Source organism: Delphinus delphis, chromosome 4 (genome assembly GCF_949987515.2).
Source record: "Delphinus delphis chromosome 4, mDelDel1.2, whole genome shotgun sequence".
Classification (NCBI taxonomy): domain Eukaryota; kingdom Metazoa; phylum Chordata; class Mammalia; order Artiodactyla; family Delphinidae; genus Delphinus; species Delphinus delphis.
In genome coordinates this window covers 94,090,204-94,108,221 of record NC_082686.1, presented here as the reverse complement: position 1 = coordinate 94,108,221, position 18,018 = coordinate 94,090,204, and the positions used below count along the sequence as shown (strand labels likewise).

The following is an 18,018-nucleotide window of genomic DNA, read 5'->3' as shown; positions in this document are numbered from 1 at the left end:
CAATCATTAATTCTATTGATAGAGGTACTACAATAAACAAGCCTTAATCACATATTGACAGTTTTTTCTTTCAAACACAGCATCGGGGATCAGAATCTGCTTGAAATGTACGTTTTTGTCGTTTTTAAAATTTTCTGTCATTTCTTTAAACCAGAGGTCCCAATTAATAGAATAAATGTGTTTTTTATCTCTCTTGGCACGCTTTCTCTAGAAATTCTTATAAGCAGAGAAAGTGTCAGAAGCAATCAGCAGGAAGGATAAATTGGAGACAGCAAATGAGTTTGGTGCACAAAGGATGACAAAATATAGTATTGCTGTGGGCTATTGACAAGTGTCACCCTTTGTAACAAGTTCAGAAAATGTCTTCATTTTTGTTGTGATTTCTGAGTCATATTATTTCTTCATTACTAGTCAGACGAGGTGAATTAAAGTGGGACAGTGTTACAGATCAGATTCCCTTTATAGTGCCTCTTAAAAAATTCTTAGATCTTCTTTCTGATAAAATTTATTAGGCTTTAATAGAAAAAAGTATAGTCATCCGAACTTTAAAAATGACACCCATCTCACCACTCTAATAATCCCTGTAACTTAATTTTTTTTAAAAAAAGTGATGCATATGGGAAAAAAGGAAAGAGTTAACAGCAGCTTTTACAAACAAGCAATGCAGGTGTGTGGCTTGCTTTTTATTCTGTGCCACGATAGCCACCTGGAGTGTTTTGTTTTTCATGTCAGTTGGGCCCTATTTTAAGCTGAAAAACATGAAAATGCTTTGAGATGGGCACAGCTGTTCTTAACATAAAATCACATTCTATGCTAAAAATCTGACCTAGGAGAGAAGTCACGGATGTGCGGTGGCTTATCGTGAAAACTTAAATATATTTTGAATTTTTGTGGCTCTCTTGACCACTGGTGACAGATCAAAAGTAGATGCCGTCTGTACCTAAAAGTTAACAACGTTGCCAGTGCGTGACGTCAATGATTAATTGAATCTCCTCGGTAGTCCTTGTTCCCAGTTGCCTTTTCAGTGCAGGTTGTTTGATCGGTAATGTCAGGATGACTGTCTTTAATATTCCCCCTTGTCATATGGCCCTAGTGCATGTGGCTTCATTGTAAATCTGACCTAATAAGCAGCTGAGGGCATTTGTGGAAGTTAGTAACTATCATGGAACAGGGTAAAAGTATTTTCCCTAAAACAACTGCATGGAGTAAAGGCCTCCTTTAAAATAGTCTGCTGGAAACATTGTGTTAGTGGGAGCAAGACAGAGGAGGATAAACATCCCAGATTTGTGGGGCAGGCAGGCCGTCAGTCGAAGCATCCCCAGTGCTCTTCACCTGGTGGCATCAGCTTCACCCAGGCCCCTCCAGTGGCTCTGCTTGCTTGCTTTATTCCAGAGAAGTGGTCAGATAACCTGGGTCACACTGAATGTTTCATTTTTAATGTCACTCCCTCAGATGTTTTTGTCTTTTAAGTGGGGCTCCGTGGAGACAGCAGGCCTTTTACCCAAAGGACTTGGTCTGTATGGGGAGGGAGAGGTTCCACTCACTGTGACCTCCAGGCAGATAAGAGCCAGGAGAAACTCTTCAGTGGTGCCCTGGTCTGACCAGGAACCTTGTGGCCGAGCAGCCTTCCGCCTGCCCAGCTGGCCTCAGGGGCTTCTCACACCATCACCACTTCCTAGCTTGCTCAACACCACCCGCTGTCTCCTGCTGCAGGGCAAGCTACAGATTTCGTGTGCTTTCCAGCATCCCAACCTCACAGTCAGCAAACGTAATCATGGTGATATAAGTAGTCTAGCCAGCAGTACTAAGTATTAAAAATGACTCCATGTTATTTTAGTATTTAACTTTGTAAAGGAGATGGAAAGAGGGCACTGTGGCTGTTGAGGAAAAAAGAAAGAATAGGAGATGCTGGTTTTCATGGAAACCACTTAGAGCTTTTTCTTATCAAGAATGGTTGGTACTGTTAACGTTTTTACAAAAGGCATAATCTCATACACGGGTCTTGTTTTGCAGCGAGTCAGTGGGAAGTGGCCTACAGTGGGTCGGCTACAGAGTACACTTTCACCCACTTGAAACCAGGCACTTTGTACAAACTCCGAGCATGCTGCATAAGTACTGGTGGACACAGTCAGGTTGGTTTTGTTTCAGTATAAAAGTAAACATCTTTGGTCCAACTCAGACAACCCATCTATAACATCAGAATAAATTGCTGTTTAAAAATGTATCTTGGTAATGCAGCCTGCCATGGTATCACGTCATGAATTCAGTTTTCCAAATTGTGCTTTAGTGGGTATAAAAAGATAGACCCAAATGATTCTCAACTGAATTGTGCTGCTTTCCAAGTACATCCCTCACTTAATTTCTCAGAAGACTTTGCCATGATCACCTGACAGTTGAAAATTGAGGGTGGTCTGCAATTTGCATTAGCTAATAAGTAAGGGGGTGAACCTCAGTTATTGCAATGATAGAAAAGCGTAGAATTTAGAGCAAAAAAAGATATGGCCTCCAGCACAGCTTTTCTTGTACCACATCTGGCAGTTTTGTGAAAATGAGAGACACACCTTCCTTGAGATACTTTGCTGCCATCTGCTGGAAAATTATTGTAAAAGCCACATAAATCTATGATGACTGAGCTGAAAGGCACCGCCTGTGATTACGCAGTGCCCAACCTACACATCTGTAGGCAGCCCCAGTTCTCTTGCTGTCTCTTTCTTTTTTTTAAATTGAAGTATAATTGACTTACAGTATTACATAAGTTTCAGGTCCACAACATAGTGACAATATTTTTATACATCACAAAAGGATCACCACCATTGTCTACAATTTATATGACCTTAGACCAACCATTCAACACGTCAGGAAACTTGGTTTCAACTTCACAGTGTTCTCATAGGCTCAAAACAACGTAACATGTACACATGAAGTGCTCTAGAAATGAGATATCAGTAGTTATTATCTAAATGGTGTTAACATTCAGAAAGTGAGTGAGAGGCAATATGGTAAAAGATGTTTTCATTGTAGAGATGTTTAACATTGTGGTTTTGAAACCATTAGTATTGAGAGAGAGTGCACGTGCAGTGGTGGCTTATAACCTTGTTACCCTGTACTGGGTTGACTTTTCAAAAGAACACCTGCCATTAGGTGCCGAATTTTGCCACTCAGCCCACCTCTGACGTCGTTTTATGTTTATTTTCTTTTCCCCCCAAGGATAGTGGTACTGTGATGTCTAGACTGTCCATATAGACAGACTTCTGAGGTAAAAAAAAAAAAAAAGGTCCACCTAGACGACGTTTATGCAGTGCCTCCCAGGGTGGGGATGTCCACATCAAAGCTACAGATGATCAGCGAGTTCCTCTTACATGCGAGGTGCTGCACACGCCTACACAGAAGCGGCAGCGCTCCTTGAATGCCTAAGTACATCTCCTCTGCACCTGTCTCCTCAGGATGGAGGCTGAATTTGGTTGAGCTGCATAGGTCTACCATGCTCCTCCTGTCTCAAAAAGGGGTCAGCTTCCATACGACCAGGCTTACGCAACCAGATCCTGCAAAAAAGAAGGCCTGCTGATTTTAGTATTAACAGAACCTGCTGGTTAATGTCAGACTCAGTTGATTAATATTGACTTTATTTGCTTTTCTGCTCTGTATGTGGATGGTTGGCCATTTATGACACCATTTAAGAACTTCATCCAGCTGTTGTTTTGTGTTCTCTTCTGTCCTCCTGAAGGGTCTCTAATTTTTGTTTAAAGGAAAATAACCGTGTGCTTAGGATACGCAACACTCAGAAAGTCAACCTACAAATCTGACATCAGAAATAATTATTTTTACCAGTGCTGTATGCGGTATATGTCCATACTTAAAACAAACACACACACACACACACCACACAGAGACGAAGATCTTATTGCATAAAAAGTGTAAACATTCAATGTGTAACCCTCTTTGGAAGCATTTGCAGGTATGGGGTGGAATTTGCTTGGTATATAGAGCTCTAATAAATTCAAAGTAACTAAGAGATGATTCTCTCCTGTATTTCTCCTGCAGTGTTCTGAAAGTCTCCCTGTTCGCACACTAAGCATTGCACCAGGTCAGTGTCGCCCACCGAGGGTTTTGGGTAGACCAAAGCACAAAGAAGTCCACTTAGAGTGGGGTGAGTGAACACATCTTCACGTTGCCAATTTGGACAAGTGGAGATTGAGTTTAAGACTTCATGCTTTGTAATCAAGTTCCAGGTCTTCCTTCTGAAAACCATATTTGTTTCTATTGAAAATGCCCATATTCTGTTCAATGTACATGGGCTTGGGTTTGTATTCTCCCCACGTTGTCACTCACCCTCCTATATTCCTGATGGTGCCACACGTGCTGTTCATCCTCTACCCTCAGAGGGCACTTTTATAGAAAATGTTTCAGAGCAGCCAGTCTTTTCAGGAATTTTTCAGCTTTATTCATAAAATAAAAGTTGTGCTCAATTTAGAGGTTAAACCAAGAAATAGTTCATCAGGTAACATCTAATTCCTCCTCATCTTTGCTGCCTTGTTAAGTGTGGGTCCTGGTGTTTTACTGTATCGACTCAAACTGTATTAGCATTTCCTGTCGGGTCAACAATTTACAAGCATGTAAAACTGCAAATATGAACCTGCAAAACGCTGTCAGACTATTGTTCCCCATCACTTATGCCTAAAATAAGATAGTGTGCCAGTTTTGGGTCCTCTAACTTGATTTAATGTGTCCTTTGGTTTCAAGTTAAGGAGAAGATTTTCTCCCCTCTATTTCTTGTGTTTACCTGGCATTAGAATATAAAGGAATTGCCTAAAAGTTTTACAGTTTTGGAATTTTGTTAATATCATTAAACGTACTTGCTTTGGAAAGTATGGATAACATCATTCAAAAACTTTCTTCTGTATATCTTTTTTTTGGAGTGGGGTTTCTTTTATAAATATCGAGGACAGGCCACCTACATGATATTTTGCAAACCTTGTGGAAAGTGAGGTGTGATAGGGTCAACTGGAAACACAAAAGTGTTCTGATATGAAAAACATTCTCCTTTCCCAGATGTTCCTGCCTCTGAAAGTGGCTGTGAGGTCTCAGAGTACAGCGTGGAGATGACGGAACCTGAGGATGTAGCTTCAGAGGTGTACCACGGGCCCGAGCTTGAGTGCACCGTTGGCAACCTACTTCCCGGAACCATGTATCGCTTCAGGGTGAGAGCTCTGAATGATGGAGGGGTGAGTACACGCTTATACACCGTAACAGAAGTATAAGGTCCCGGCACTTCTGTTTCTACCCTCCTAAAATCCTTAGCAGTATCTGTCCAACCTTGACAACCATTAAAGAAGTGTATGTAAAATCTAATTTCTGAAGATACACTGTTTTGATTTCACGTAGACCCAGCATTAGAAATTTTGTTTCTTTTGTCCTCATATCATTCTATTAAGATAGAGTTCAAGGTTAATAACAACATCACCCTTTAGATGCTTTTGGTAGTTTTTAAAATAATTTCCTATTTTCTCATCAACTGTATAAATTAGTTATGGGAAACTAGGACTACATAATATTTCTTTATCATATTGTCTAAATTACCCAGCAATGTCTTACATCAGTTTTTAAAACTGGACTGGGGTAGAGGCTAGGGAGGCCAGTATATATATTTTTTTTTCGTTTATTTCAAGTGAAAACTGTAGAACTCTCTGGTCCTTCTTACTACTCCATCTGAAGTTGTTGAGGTGGGCTGTTAGAGATTGGAAGAGTATGTCTATATTATATCCACAAAGGTGATTGGTTTTTGTTTTTTTTTAATTGCAGAGTGATATGGATTGGGGGGCAATTCATAATGAGAGTGAAGTGACCCAGAAACTACAGGGCTTTTTGGTGTGTCAAAGATGGGCAGAAACATAAAAGAAGGTAGAAGGGCGTGGGTAGAGCAAACCGCTGCTAAAGCCCCACGGAGTGCCAGTGGTGTGTATAGATGCACTCCGTGCAGACAAATAGATGTCATTAATTGGTGAGATTTTTACAAGTAAGAAAGCCCACTGACAGTGACAGGAAGTTGACAATGACTCTTCTAGTTCTCGGTGGTCCTGTTCACGCCTTTCAGAAGCAAAGTATGTTTGTCTTTAGTCCGTTCCGTGTTAGCCATGCTGACTATGAAAACATTTGGTCTGAAGTATGATCACAAGCCTTTAACAGGAGCTGGATTTCTTCTAATTGCCCATTAGGAAAGAATTTCAGATACAGGTATTTAAATTAAAACACACACACACACACACACACACACACACACAAAACTAAACAATAAAAATGTATTGGTGAGAAGATAAGAAAGCCTATGCACCCAAAGTTTTATAAGTAAAAAGAGGATGGGGGCTTCCCTGATGGCGCAGTGGTTGAGAGCCCGCCTGCCGATGCAGGGGACACGGGTTCGTGCCCTGGTCTGGGAAGATCCCACGTGCCGCGGAGCGGCTGGGCCCGTGAGCCATGGCCGCTGAGCCTGCGCGTCCGGAGCCTGTGCTCCGCAACGGGAGAGGCCACAACAGTGAGAGGCCCGCGTACCGCAAAAAGAAAAAAAAAAAAGAGGATGGATGGTGATGATCACTGATGCTGCAGAAGAAATCCTATTTTACTGTTGATCTGGTGCTTCTCCCCATCAATTTTTCAGAGGGATTTTTTTTTTATCTTTTCATGATAAAGATAAATGTGCTGTTAAAAAGAAAAGAAAAAGATAAATGTGCAACTGGGCTGACTTGAGTTTTACTTTCTCCTTTCACTAATTTATCATATAAAGAAAGTATCTTCAGCCTTGTTTTTAAATTCTGTTGCATTGGAAGTTAACCATATATTTGACTCATAATCACCTTCTGTGGGCCACTTCAGAGAGCTTCTCCCCCACCCCCAGTATATTTGCAGGTTATATTGTTAGAAAATGTGAGAGGTTTGGGGTTTTTTTTGTTTTTTAATCTTTTTTTTCCATTTTGAAAAACATAGTCACATACTTCATTAACCTGAAAATTACTTCACTCTTTGCCCCAGCTCATTGAAGTATCACATATTCCACTGTTAACATGGTGGTGATGGTTCTCTCGACGTGTTTTAAATCTGTAGCGGTGGTTGGCTCTGAGCAGTGTGGTCACTGATGGTGGTGGAGGAGAGGAGTGCAGTGTAAACCTTCAAATAGTTGAGATGGTGGGAGACATGCTGAGAAAACATTAACAGGACCATTGGTTTTCAAAATGGAAAATACCAGTAACTAGAAGAAGTACTCAAAATTTGATAACCAACAATCCCACGAAGATTTTTGGGCATTAAAAATTAAACTGCAGTGTGCATCTGACTTAGTTTTCTTTGAAGCCTTCTGAGAAATTAAAGGAGAATGCTGTGATGTAGCAAAAGTCAGCATTTTTTGTTTCTTAGGTCACAGCAAAAATGTTTAGTAAACCAACTTTCTAATCCTTTTGAATTAAAAAAATATATATTTATAAAATAGACATTTACTACTTAGGGAATGTATGTTAGAAGAAAACCTACATATTCAACTGAAAGTGAAGACCATTAGGTAATACTTTTAATCAATTGTATTGATGATGGCATTAGCTTAGCCCTTGTTTGGTTATAAGCTTGTGTTGTGTACACACACACACACACACACGCACACACGCACACGCACACCTACAAGCACGCATGTGTTTTTGTCTTTCAGTATGGTCCCTATTCTGATGTCTCAGAAATTACCACGGCTGCAGGGCCTCCTGGACAGTGCAAAGCACCTTGTATCTCTTTTACGCCTGATGGATGTGTCCTAGTGAGTTGGGAGGTAAGTCAGGCACATGTTCTGCATCAGTTTGTTTCTTCTACTTTATCTGCCCCCCAGTGCAAGTTATGAGGGACCCACAAAGCTTAAGTTCACAAATAGGTTTTACACAGTCATCTGCCTTGGCACTTGCCAAGAGTTATGGAAATTTTACCACTGGTCAGAATTGAGAGGAAATTGAGTATCTTTTTCATGCTTTTCTTTTCATGTATTTGAAATATCCTAAGGCATGTTGCTCTCTTTCTCGGTTTAGTTAATTGAACACAAACATCATAGGATTTTCTTTTCAATGAAATTAACCACTTAAATTTCTGTTTTCCAGAGTCCTGAAAGCTCTGGTGCTGATATCTCAGAGTACAGGTTGGAGTGGGGAGAAGATGAAGAATCCTTAGAACTCATTTATCATGGGACAGACACCGGCTTTGAAATGAGGGATCTGTTGCCTGCTGCACAGTATTGCTGTAGGTTACAGGTAGGCTGACACTATTCAGACATCTCTCACAAATACTGGTGTTTCATGATAGACTCTGGGAAACTTACTCAAAGGCTCGTGATGGAGGCCATCAGGAGGGGCGATATGGAAAAAAAGAGTCCTTTTAAATAAAAATAAATGTAATTGTTTTGGTATTTTACAGTTAATTTTTACTTCTCCAAGAGGTCGTAAAAAGTAGGAACAAAACCAGAATCATCTCCACTGTACTTCTCACCACGCTTGCATCTTGCTTGCTGGTTAATTCACTGAATGAAGGACCGAGTCCAAGGCAAAGGTGGCACAGCTTCTTAGGGAAGATACCTTCTGTATGTATTTTCTGAGATGCACATTTTGGTGGGAAAGCCACTTAGACAAAAGGCAAAAAACATTTAAAACTTCCCATTCCAGATGTTAAATGGAGCCAAAAACAAACACTAGAGTATTTAGAACCAGTCTGCGTTCAGTTGTTAAGACCCACCTCCCACGTCCCAGTGACCATTAACAAGGCTTGTTATCTGTAAGCTTCCACTTGGGTGTCCAAATAGAATAACATGAAGAATAATTGGCTCCTAGCCTAACCCCTAAGAGTGACAATAGTCATGGGTTTACTTTCATTTTATTGACTTGGGTAAATATTTTTTTTCCCTTTGAAAAACCATATTGTCCTGAGAAAACAGGGTTCTTTGTTCATTTCTTTCCATTTGTTCAGTAACATTTCTTGAGCACCACTTTGTGCCAGAATCAAAGGATGATGCCGATGATGAAAAGGAGAGATACAAAGATTAATCGCTTGCGGTTCTTGACCTTGAAGAAGTCTTTCTTCATACATGTTTAGATTTAAACAGTTAAAGAAGCAAAGATGCCAGATTTAGGTTTCCACCTGATTTAAGTCATGGATCATATTGCTTATTACAAGCCCATCTACTCTCAGTGTCTCTGGGCCTCGGGCCTCTTTGGAGAAAATATTCCCTTCTTAAGTTAACTTTCCAGATCAACTGAAGCTGTTCTGTTGAATTCTGAAGGCTGTTTTGTCATAAACATTTCCGGCTAAACTCTTCCATTATACACACCTTCCTTCTAGAATGGAGGGCCTGGGATGTAATTAACCATTCATCAGTGAGTCAGGGTCATAGCACGTTATCTGAGCTTTATAACAGCCATGCTGAGTCATTGGGAAGAGGTTAAATTATGTGCTACACTCCTGTTTTTGGAACAAGGCAGCATATAAATAAAAACTGTCTGCCATCACAGGAAACCACTTCAATCTGCTTTTGAGTTTTGGTGTCTCTTTAAAATGTTCTACCTCCTTTTCGGGGTATATGTTGTCACTTAGCATTAACTTCCCAAAACTGCATTTTAAAAGATACATTGGTAAGAATAGAGCCTGCATAATAATCTTGCCTCCCTGTCAACAATAGTAAATATTTTCAAGTGTCTGTACTTAACTGTCATAAAATGAGTCAGACCCTATGAAGGGGATAGCACTTTCAAGGCCATTGCTATGCTAAAGAAGTATTGCCAGGAAAGGGGTCTCCCCAACCTGTATTGATTTCTTGATACCTATAGACCAAATCTGAATTGTTTTCATTTGACACTGCTACAAAGTCAGGTTAAAGATGAATATTCTTTTGACTATTCGGTGCCTTAAAAATTAAATCACTGTGATACCTATACTGTGTTTTATAAAAATTGGGTGGAACATTTCTTGTTTGAATATTTTAATTACCGTGTACCCAAGTAATTCTATTCACATGAAGCATATTGTATATTATAGACATACTCTTATATTTTAGTAAGATTCTTTTGAATTGTTTCCATTGTAAACTGGTAATATAATTGATACAACTCGAGAAAGCTAGAACAAAGCTAGGCAGGATCCTGGAATAGAGAAAGAACGTTATCGGAAATTGGTAAGATTTGAATCTAACTACATAAGGTCTGTACGTCATTAATACCGTTGTACCAATGTTAATCTCCTGGTTTTGATCATCGTTTTATACTTATGTAAGGTATTAATACTAGGGGAAGCAAGGTGAGCGATTATATGGAAATTTCTCTGCACTATTTTGCAACTTTTCTGTAAGTCTAAAATTAGTTCAAAATAAAGTATTTCATTGTTGTTTTGTTTTAAGAAAATTGGTTTAGGAAAATTGCTATTGCTATTTTGTTCTTGATTTTCCCAGGGAGAAGGAGGGAAGTGAAGCACTGACAGCTGGCCTGATACACTCTGCCAGGATTTGACATGTTAACAAATTTAATCTTTACAATAACTCTTTGAATTATGTGTTACTATCCCCATTCTACATCTGAGGAAACAGCAATGTTAATTTGCCTAAGATCACACAGTTAGTAAATAATGGAATCCAGGTGTGAACAAAGCTCCAACTCTGAAAGCCATGTTCTTTTCCTTCTGTTACATGGTGATTAAAGCCTTAGTTGATATGGAGGTTGGGCTCCACAGTATCTTATTTTTCTGCCCCTGTGATAAATTTGTATCCAAAAATAAAATCTCTAAATATATACAGTAAGTCCCCTACATACGAAGCTTCAAGTTGCTAACTTTCAAAGTTGCGAACGTGCATTCGCACGTCCAGTCACGTAAGTTAGTTCACGTGAAATTGCAGCTTGCCCTCCGTCTTCTGTTGCTGACGACCCTTCAGCTCTACCATCTCCCACCTCCTCTCCCTCCTCCAGTCAGTAACTCTTCTTGCCTGTTCACTCGAGGCCAGCCCCTGTATGCCAGCTGTTGTACTGTACTACTGTACTTTTCAAGGTACTGTACTGTAAGATTAAAAATGTTTTCTTTATTTTTTGCATTTGTTTGTTTTCTATGTATTATTTGTGTGAAAATAATTACAGTACAGTACTATATAGCCGATTGTGTTAGTTGGGTACCTAGGCTAACTTTGTTGGACTTAACGAACAAATTGGACTTGTGAACGCACTCTTGGAACAGAACTCATTCATATGTAGGGGACTTACTGTACTCTTAATTTGTGACATAAAAATTTTACCAGAAAGAAAGTTGGTGTTGTCATGAAGTAGGACTTGATGTAAAAAATATTACAGAAGGGTTTCAAAAGTGATTTGATAGCAAATGAATGCTCTTAGCTTGCTTCTTTGAAATTAACTGATACACAGACATTATAGTGAAACTTTGATTTAAGAGATCAGACTACTTTTCTTTTGTATTATAATTTGTCCTCATCAGCTCTCCCATGAAGTAAACGAGATTTTAGAGTACTTCACCTTCATTTTTTTATAAGGTGGTTGCCAATGTTTTTTTTTTTTTTTTTTTTTTGGCTGCGTTGGGTCTTTGTTGCTGCGCGTGGGGCTAGAGGGGGCGACTCTTCATTGCGGTGCGGTGGCTTCTCTTGTTGTGGAGCTCGGGCTCTAGGCGCGCGGGCTTCAGTAGCTGTGGCACGTGGGCTCAGTAGTTGTGGCTTATGGACTTAGTTGCTCCGCAGCATGTGAGATCTTCCTGGACCAGGGATCAAACCCGTGTCCCCTGCATTGGCAGGCGGGTTCTTAACCACTGCGTCACCAGGGAAATCCCCAAATGTTCTTATAAGGAAAAAAATATTGTTAATAACATTTATTGAGCACACACTCTGTGTCAGGTACTGTTCTAGTTGCCAGGGCTACAGCAGTGAACCCGAAAGCCTTGCCCTTGTGGAACTTACATTCTAATCAGGGAGTAATTAAATGAAATAAATACTATACTGGTGACAAATGCTATGATGAAAATAAAAGCAGAGAAGGGAAATAAGAAATGAGTGGGGTCACGGGTGTTGGGGTAGGGGTGACTGTAAGTTTTAATATGGTGTTCAAAGAGGTCTCCCTGAAAAGGCAACACTCGAGAGAAGCCTGAGAATACGATTGAATGGGCTGTGTAGATGTCTGGGGAAAAGCTCTGTGGACAGAAGGGGCAGCAAGTTGCAAAGGCCCTGAGATGAGAGCAAATTTAGTGTCCCTGTGGAACAGCAAGGAGGCCAGTGTGGCTGGAGCAGAGCGAGTGAGAGGGAGGGTAGTGGACGATGAAGGCAGAGCAGTCCTGGGTTCTTTGGGAAGGTGGTGGCGGTGAGCAGATTAGATAGGGTCTTATAGGCAGTTGTGAGGCCTTCAGAGGTTATTCTGTATCCAGTGAGAGGCCATTGAAAGGGACAGTGAATACAGACTGTGGGGCAAGGGCTGACACAGGTACCAGTTAGGAGGTCATTACAGCAACCAGATATGAAAGAGTGTAGTTGGACTAGGCTGGGAAAAGATGTGCTGATGCTTTGGGCAGGGGTATGAGAGGAAGAAAGATGTCCAACAGTGACTTAGAGATAATGACTTGAACAACCTGAAGGATAGGGAAAACCACAGGAGGTACAGTGGGGTTTTTGATGAGCAGGAATGGGGTGGAGTCTTAGAGCTGTACAGACACTTAAGTTTGAGATGCCTATTTGACATTTAAGTGGAACTATTCAGTAGGCAGTTGAATACACTAGCCTCGCATTCAGGGCAGAGGTCTGAGCTACACAAATAAATTTGGCAGTAGGATATAAATGGCATTATATTTCCCTGAGACAAGATGAGATGTCCAAGAGTTTAAGCAGAGATGACAAAGAGGTGTGCAAGGCCCACGGCCTGGTGCCCTCCAGTGCTGAAAGGTCCCGGTAACGAGTAGCAGCCAGGAGAGGTGACTGAGACGCAGCAGCAGCGGCAAAATAGAAACAAGAAGATAGTCCCAGAGACCGAGTGAGTGAGGATTCGAAAGTGGTGAGTGATCCGGTGTCAGTGGTGACGCTCAGGTAAAGTCAGATGAGGGCTGAGCATTGACTTCAGGTACGAATTTAGCATTCACATGGAAAACAGTAGGTATCTTTTCTAAAATTCCTATAGCTCGTCCAGAGCAGCACTTGAGTTAAAAGTCAGATTACTGAATTTGGGTCCCAGCTTGGCATCTAGATCTGGGGCCTGAGTACTTAATTTGACTTTGAGTTCCCTCCTCTGTGAAAGGCAGATAAGAATACCTGCCACATATTATCTACCTCAGATGGTTACTGTGAAGACTGCATAAGACAATACGTAAACTGCAGTGGGCTGTGCAAATACAAAGTGTTATTTTTAAACTATTTTTCATAAGAAACGGTGATGGCGATGTTCTCTCTTATTAGCAGAGAAGATGTGATTGGTATTTTTTAGAAAGTGGTATTCACATAAACATTGTGGAGGATTTATTTCTACCTCCATTTCTAGCAGTAATCGTATGATACTTTAGACTTATTGAACGCCTAATGTGGAGGCATTAGAATGTGCTCATGGGGTAATGTGGACTTTGTCTCGCTATTCTGTTTTTTAGGCCGTTAATCAAGCTGGAGCAGGACCATACAGTGAGCTTGTCCTTTGCCAGACGCCAGCATCTGCCCCTGACCCTGTCTCCACTCTGTGTGTCCTGGAGGAGGAGACCCTCAACGCCTATCCTGATCCACCTTCTGTGTGCCTTGTACTGAGCTGGGAAGAACCGTGCAATAATGGATCTGACATCCTTGCTTATAATATTGATCTTGGAGACACTAGCATCACTGTGGGCAATACCACCACCCACGTTATGAAAGACCTCCTTCCGGAAACCACCTACCGGTGAGTGCAGGAAAGTTGAAATAAAGCTGCATGGACACGTCAGCACTTGGGGCTACAGACCCTTCAGGTCCTAAAGGCCAAATGGGTGAATTCTAGTCACTCTTAATATATTTGAGTACCAAATGCTAATATAGCTTAAAAGCTTGTACTACTTTTTACTTTATGAGTCGGTTATAAATTGATACAAATCCTAACCCTTGAGGGGGAATTTCACCTACCATTTCGAATCAGTTCCTCCTTGTTGTTTTTTTGATAAACTACTTTTCTTCGTGTTTTTACTGTGACTCATCACTATGGACACCCTCTGTCCCCAGCATGTACTTGGTCCACCTCTGAAGCAGGGCTCTGGCATTCTTCTGATCCCCCAAAGCAGACACACTGTTACAGAGCATTTGTGATGGAGCTTTTGCTCAGGATTTCACAAGGGGCCAGTGAAAAGACGTTACATCACACTGCACCCAGCGAAGCTCAGTTACCACTTGCATTCTTTCTTTTCCCCAGAGTTCCTGTCAGGGAGCCAGCACCTTACCTTCCTCTTCTCACACACCTTTTTCTCAACATAGCCTCCTAAGATTTCAAGTCATTTAACTCTGTCCCCAGGGTGCCATAGCTGGGGGAACCAAAACAGAAGTTTAGGATTAGTGTTAGAGGAGTGCAGGAACCATCTGGTTAGTCCAGTGCCCTTTGTGAGATTAAACGGCTTCTCAAGGTGAAGGAGAGCACAGATTCAGATACAGGTCCTTAGCGGTGTCTTTGGGCAAGTTACTTAACCTCTCAGTGTCCCAGCTGCTTCCACAGGGTGAGGAGAACAAGATTACTTACCTCAAAAGCATGTTGTAAGGAGTGAGCAAACAAATATGAAATGCTCGTATAGAGCCCAGCAGTACACAGCAGGCGCACAGTAACAGGGATTGTGATTTCCATCATCACCAAGACCTTCACCCTGGAAAACTAGTTCTTCTTGGGGTAGGGCAGGGGGAATGAAGGGCAGGCAGGTAAACTTGCTGCTAGAAAAGGGTTTATCATTTCACTTATTTTTTTTCTGCAGTCTTTTCTAATGTTATAATCTAATAGACTACATTTTTTTTATCCCCAGAAACTGAAGAAAGAAACCAGCTTAACAGCTGTAAGATACAGAAGTCCCATCCTGCCTAAGCATGCTATCTCTGCTTTCCCTCTCTTACCAAGTCTTTTGTGAATGATGCATATAAGTGTATTCATTTTGCTTTTCAAAACAGTGACTATTTTTTGTTTAGTCTTTCCTTCTTTTAAGAAATCTCTGGGGCACAGTACTTATGCACTGTGGGTCTATGAAATAGTGATAAACACTATCCTTGCCCTCAGAGCGCTCAGGGAGTTGGGGGACACTTAACAGCAACCTAAGATAGCAGATGCTTGTGACCTCACAGGCTGAAAATAACACTGTACAGAGTCCTGTTGGCGTTTCAGAGAGGAAGACCCAGGGTTCAGAATGATCGGGATGGTTTGAAGTGGGAATCAAGTTAGAAACTGAATAAAGACGGTATGACTTGCTATGGATGAAGAGGCAGGCCAAGGGCATTTTTTCATTTTTAGCATTGTAGCCAATCTCAGAAAACCAGCCACCACCTTCATTTGCTAACCAAATACTGACTGACCATTGTGTCCAGAGCACTCTAATCAGGTGCTGACGAAATCCAGAGGTGAATTAAACCCAGAACTTGACCTCAGGGACATTCCCCAGTGGTGATGCTCTAAGGAGACCTGACCATGAGGTGTCTCTCGGGGGGGAAATGACCAAGTGAATGTCATCCCCTAGCTGTTCCTAAGAGACTGCATGTCCAGAACATTGCCTGACTTGGATTCCTCAGGCCAGAAAACCTATGAAGAAGCCACTGGCTCAGGGCTCACTGAAAGGTCTTTTGTCCAGTGTGATCCACCCCATGTCTACGCAGACTGGACTCAGATCCTCAGGTCAGTCCTCTGAACATTCGGGTCAGAAATCATAAAAGGGCTTTTAGGGCAAGGTGTCAGCCTGAGAATTTTGCTCCTTCCTGCCATTATGCATACCTTAAAGGTGGCTTAAATGATTATAAAACTTTACGGCTTTTAGAAGGTTGATATTGGAGGAACGCTGATGTTTATTAGTCAACATATAGTTGAATGACTTCAAGAAAGAAATCTAGAGGTCAAAAGCTCAAATGAAGGAACTGACCTAGGGGATCTTTCCTTATTGATGAAATGCCAGTTACAGTGGAAATTATCAAGAATATCTTCCACATAAGTGGTTGATGAAAGACATGTTAAAAAGTACCTCAGAGATTAATTCTGTTTTGGAGAAGATGAAATGGTTTAGTAATGTACAGTTTAGATTTGGATAGTGAAACCTCAAGAATCTATTTAAAAAGTATTTAATGGATGTAGCATAAATAATTCATTTCAGTATTAATATGCAAGGCTAGCTATATTGAGCTGAACATGGAAAGTCACATTGGGAGGATGTCACCTCTTAACCTTACATGGTAGCTTGTAAGACATCATTTTAGACAGATTGCATGAAAAATGTACAGCTTTAGAAAAGACAGATCTTTGGCCCTAAGTCATATTGTGTTAATGGCAAAGAAAAAAAAAGATTTAGCCAGAGTATTTGCTGGCCAATCAATCAATAAATTGGATGTTTCACATTTAAGGTCATCTTTGTCCAACTCAAGGAATTTTATTCCTATAGCACCTAATTGGATTCTCTATAGTAGAACTCCAGTCAACCCATAGTCTTGTTCTTTTATGTTTCAAAAACACAATTGCAGTAACTGTGGTGAAATACAAAATGAGTATTTCAGGGAACTAAGGGTATAATTTTAGTCCAATCTACTTTTACCTCACCTTTTTTTGTCCCATAAATTGGTTAAAATATAAGTGAACAGATCATGATGTTCTAGATAAAAATGTGGAAAGAAACATTTTAAGCGGCAGTGGGACTTGTTTCTTTTGGGTTTTTGTTGTCGTTTTTAACGTTTAGCAGTTACACGTTGTTCTCACACGGAGCATATTCTCTCTCTGTCTTGCTGGGACAGAAATGTGCACCTCTCCAGCCAACCTACTGACACAGAAATGATCCATCCCTTCTCCACCGGTGCTTGCCAAACTGTCCACTGGCTTGCTGACACCCTGTATAGAATTTGGTTGGAATTACAATGATATTTTTAAATACATTACTTTTAAGCTTAGAACTGAGTTTGTGTTTTGGTTTGCAGAGAAAAAAATGTTGTTGAAAACAGAGACGTAGGTTTCCTTTGCATGCTTCCTGCCACAGGGAGCCATAGGCTTTGTGAGCTGAGACAAGATTGCCTGGTGTCACCCCCTCTCAGCACCCTGGCGTGAGCATCTCCGGTGATGGAGCAGTGTTTTCAGCTTCTGCTCGCCGGGCAGTGCATTCCAGTCGTGGATAACTCTGTTTCTGTAGAGGTTCCCTTATATTTTGTCAAAACCCCTCTATAGCTAAAATCTACTCAGTTGATCCTGGGCTCTCCCCCAGAGCATCAGCCTCACCTAGAAACTTATTAAAATGCAATGTATCAGGCCCTGCTGGAGGCTACAAATCAGAAACCCTTGGGGTGGGGCCCAGCACTCTGTGCTTTAATTAGCCCTGCGGGAAATTCTGATGCATGTTAAAAGTTTGAGAACTCTGCCCTAGAGCGATGATTCTGGAATGCTGATGTATTTAGGAATCACCTGGAGAGGTTTTGCAGAATACAGAGGTCTGAGCCCCACTCCTAGGGCCTAGACATCATTATCTTATTATTTCAGCTGTCTCCTAGTTAACCATCTTCACTTCATTCAGATCTGTCTTCACTGGCATGGGTTTTCTATAACCCCCTCAATCCTCTTCATCGGATGATTTCTGTTTCTTGATGGCCTCTTTAATGAGTAGCGCCCTGACCTCCAGGAACGGTCTGGCTGGCTCAGAGCAGAGCAAGACTGTCACTTTCCCTGTTCTCCATATTGAGCAGTCAGTAAGGTCACCTAAGATTACTTTTTTTGGCAGCCTCATTATATGTCTGACTCATATTGAGCTGTCAGATAACTAAAACTTAAGGTAGATTTGTCTGCTGTGCTGTTTTTGCTCGGTAAAATGCGG

At 41.1% G+C, this 18,018-nt stretch overlaps 1 protein-coding gene across 6 annotated transcripts in view; it reads left to right on the top strand.

Moving 5' to 3' along the window:
* FNDC3B (fibronectin type III domain containing 3B) overlaps window positions 1-18,018 on the top strand; it is a 358,288-nt gene that overhangs the window by 298,011 nt on the left and 42,259 nt on the right. For all 6 annotated transcript variants that reach the window (XM_060011135.1, XM_060011133.1, XM_060011137.2 and 3 more), the window contains exons 17-22: window positions 2,014-2,132; window positions 4,042-4,147; window positions 5,050-5,222; window positions 7,691-7,804; window positions 8,124-8,273; window positions 13,621-13,901. In XM_060011135.1, coding sequence (XP_059867118.1) covers window positions 2,014-2,132; window positions 4,042-4,147; window positions 5,050-5,222; window positions 7,691-7,804; window positions 8,124-8,273; window positions 13,621-13,901 — 943 coding nt within the window. The remainder of the gene's footprint in view (window positions 1-2,013; window positions 2,133-4,041; window positions 4,148-5,049; window positions 5,223-7,690; window positions 7,805-8,123; window positions 8,274-13,620; window positions 13,902-18,018) is intronic.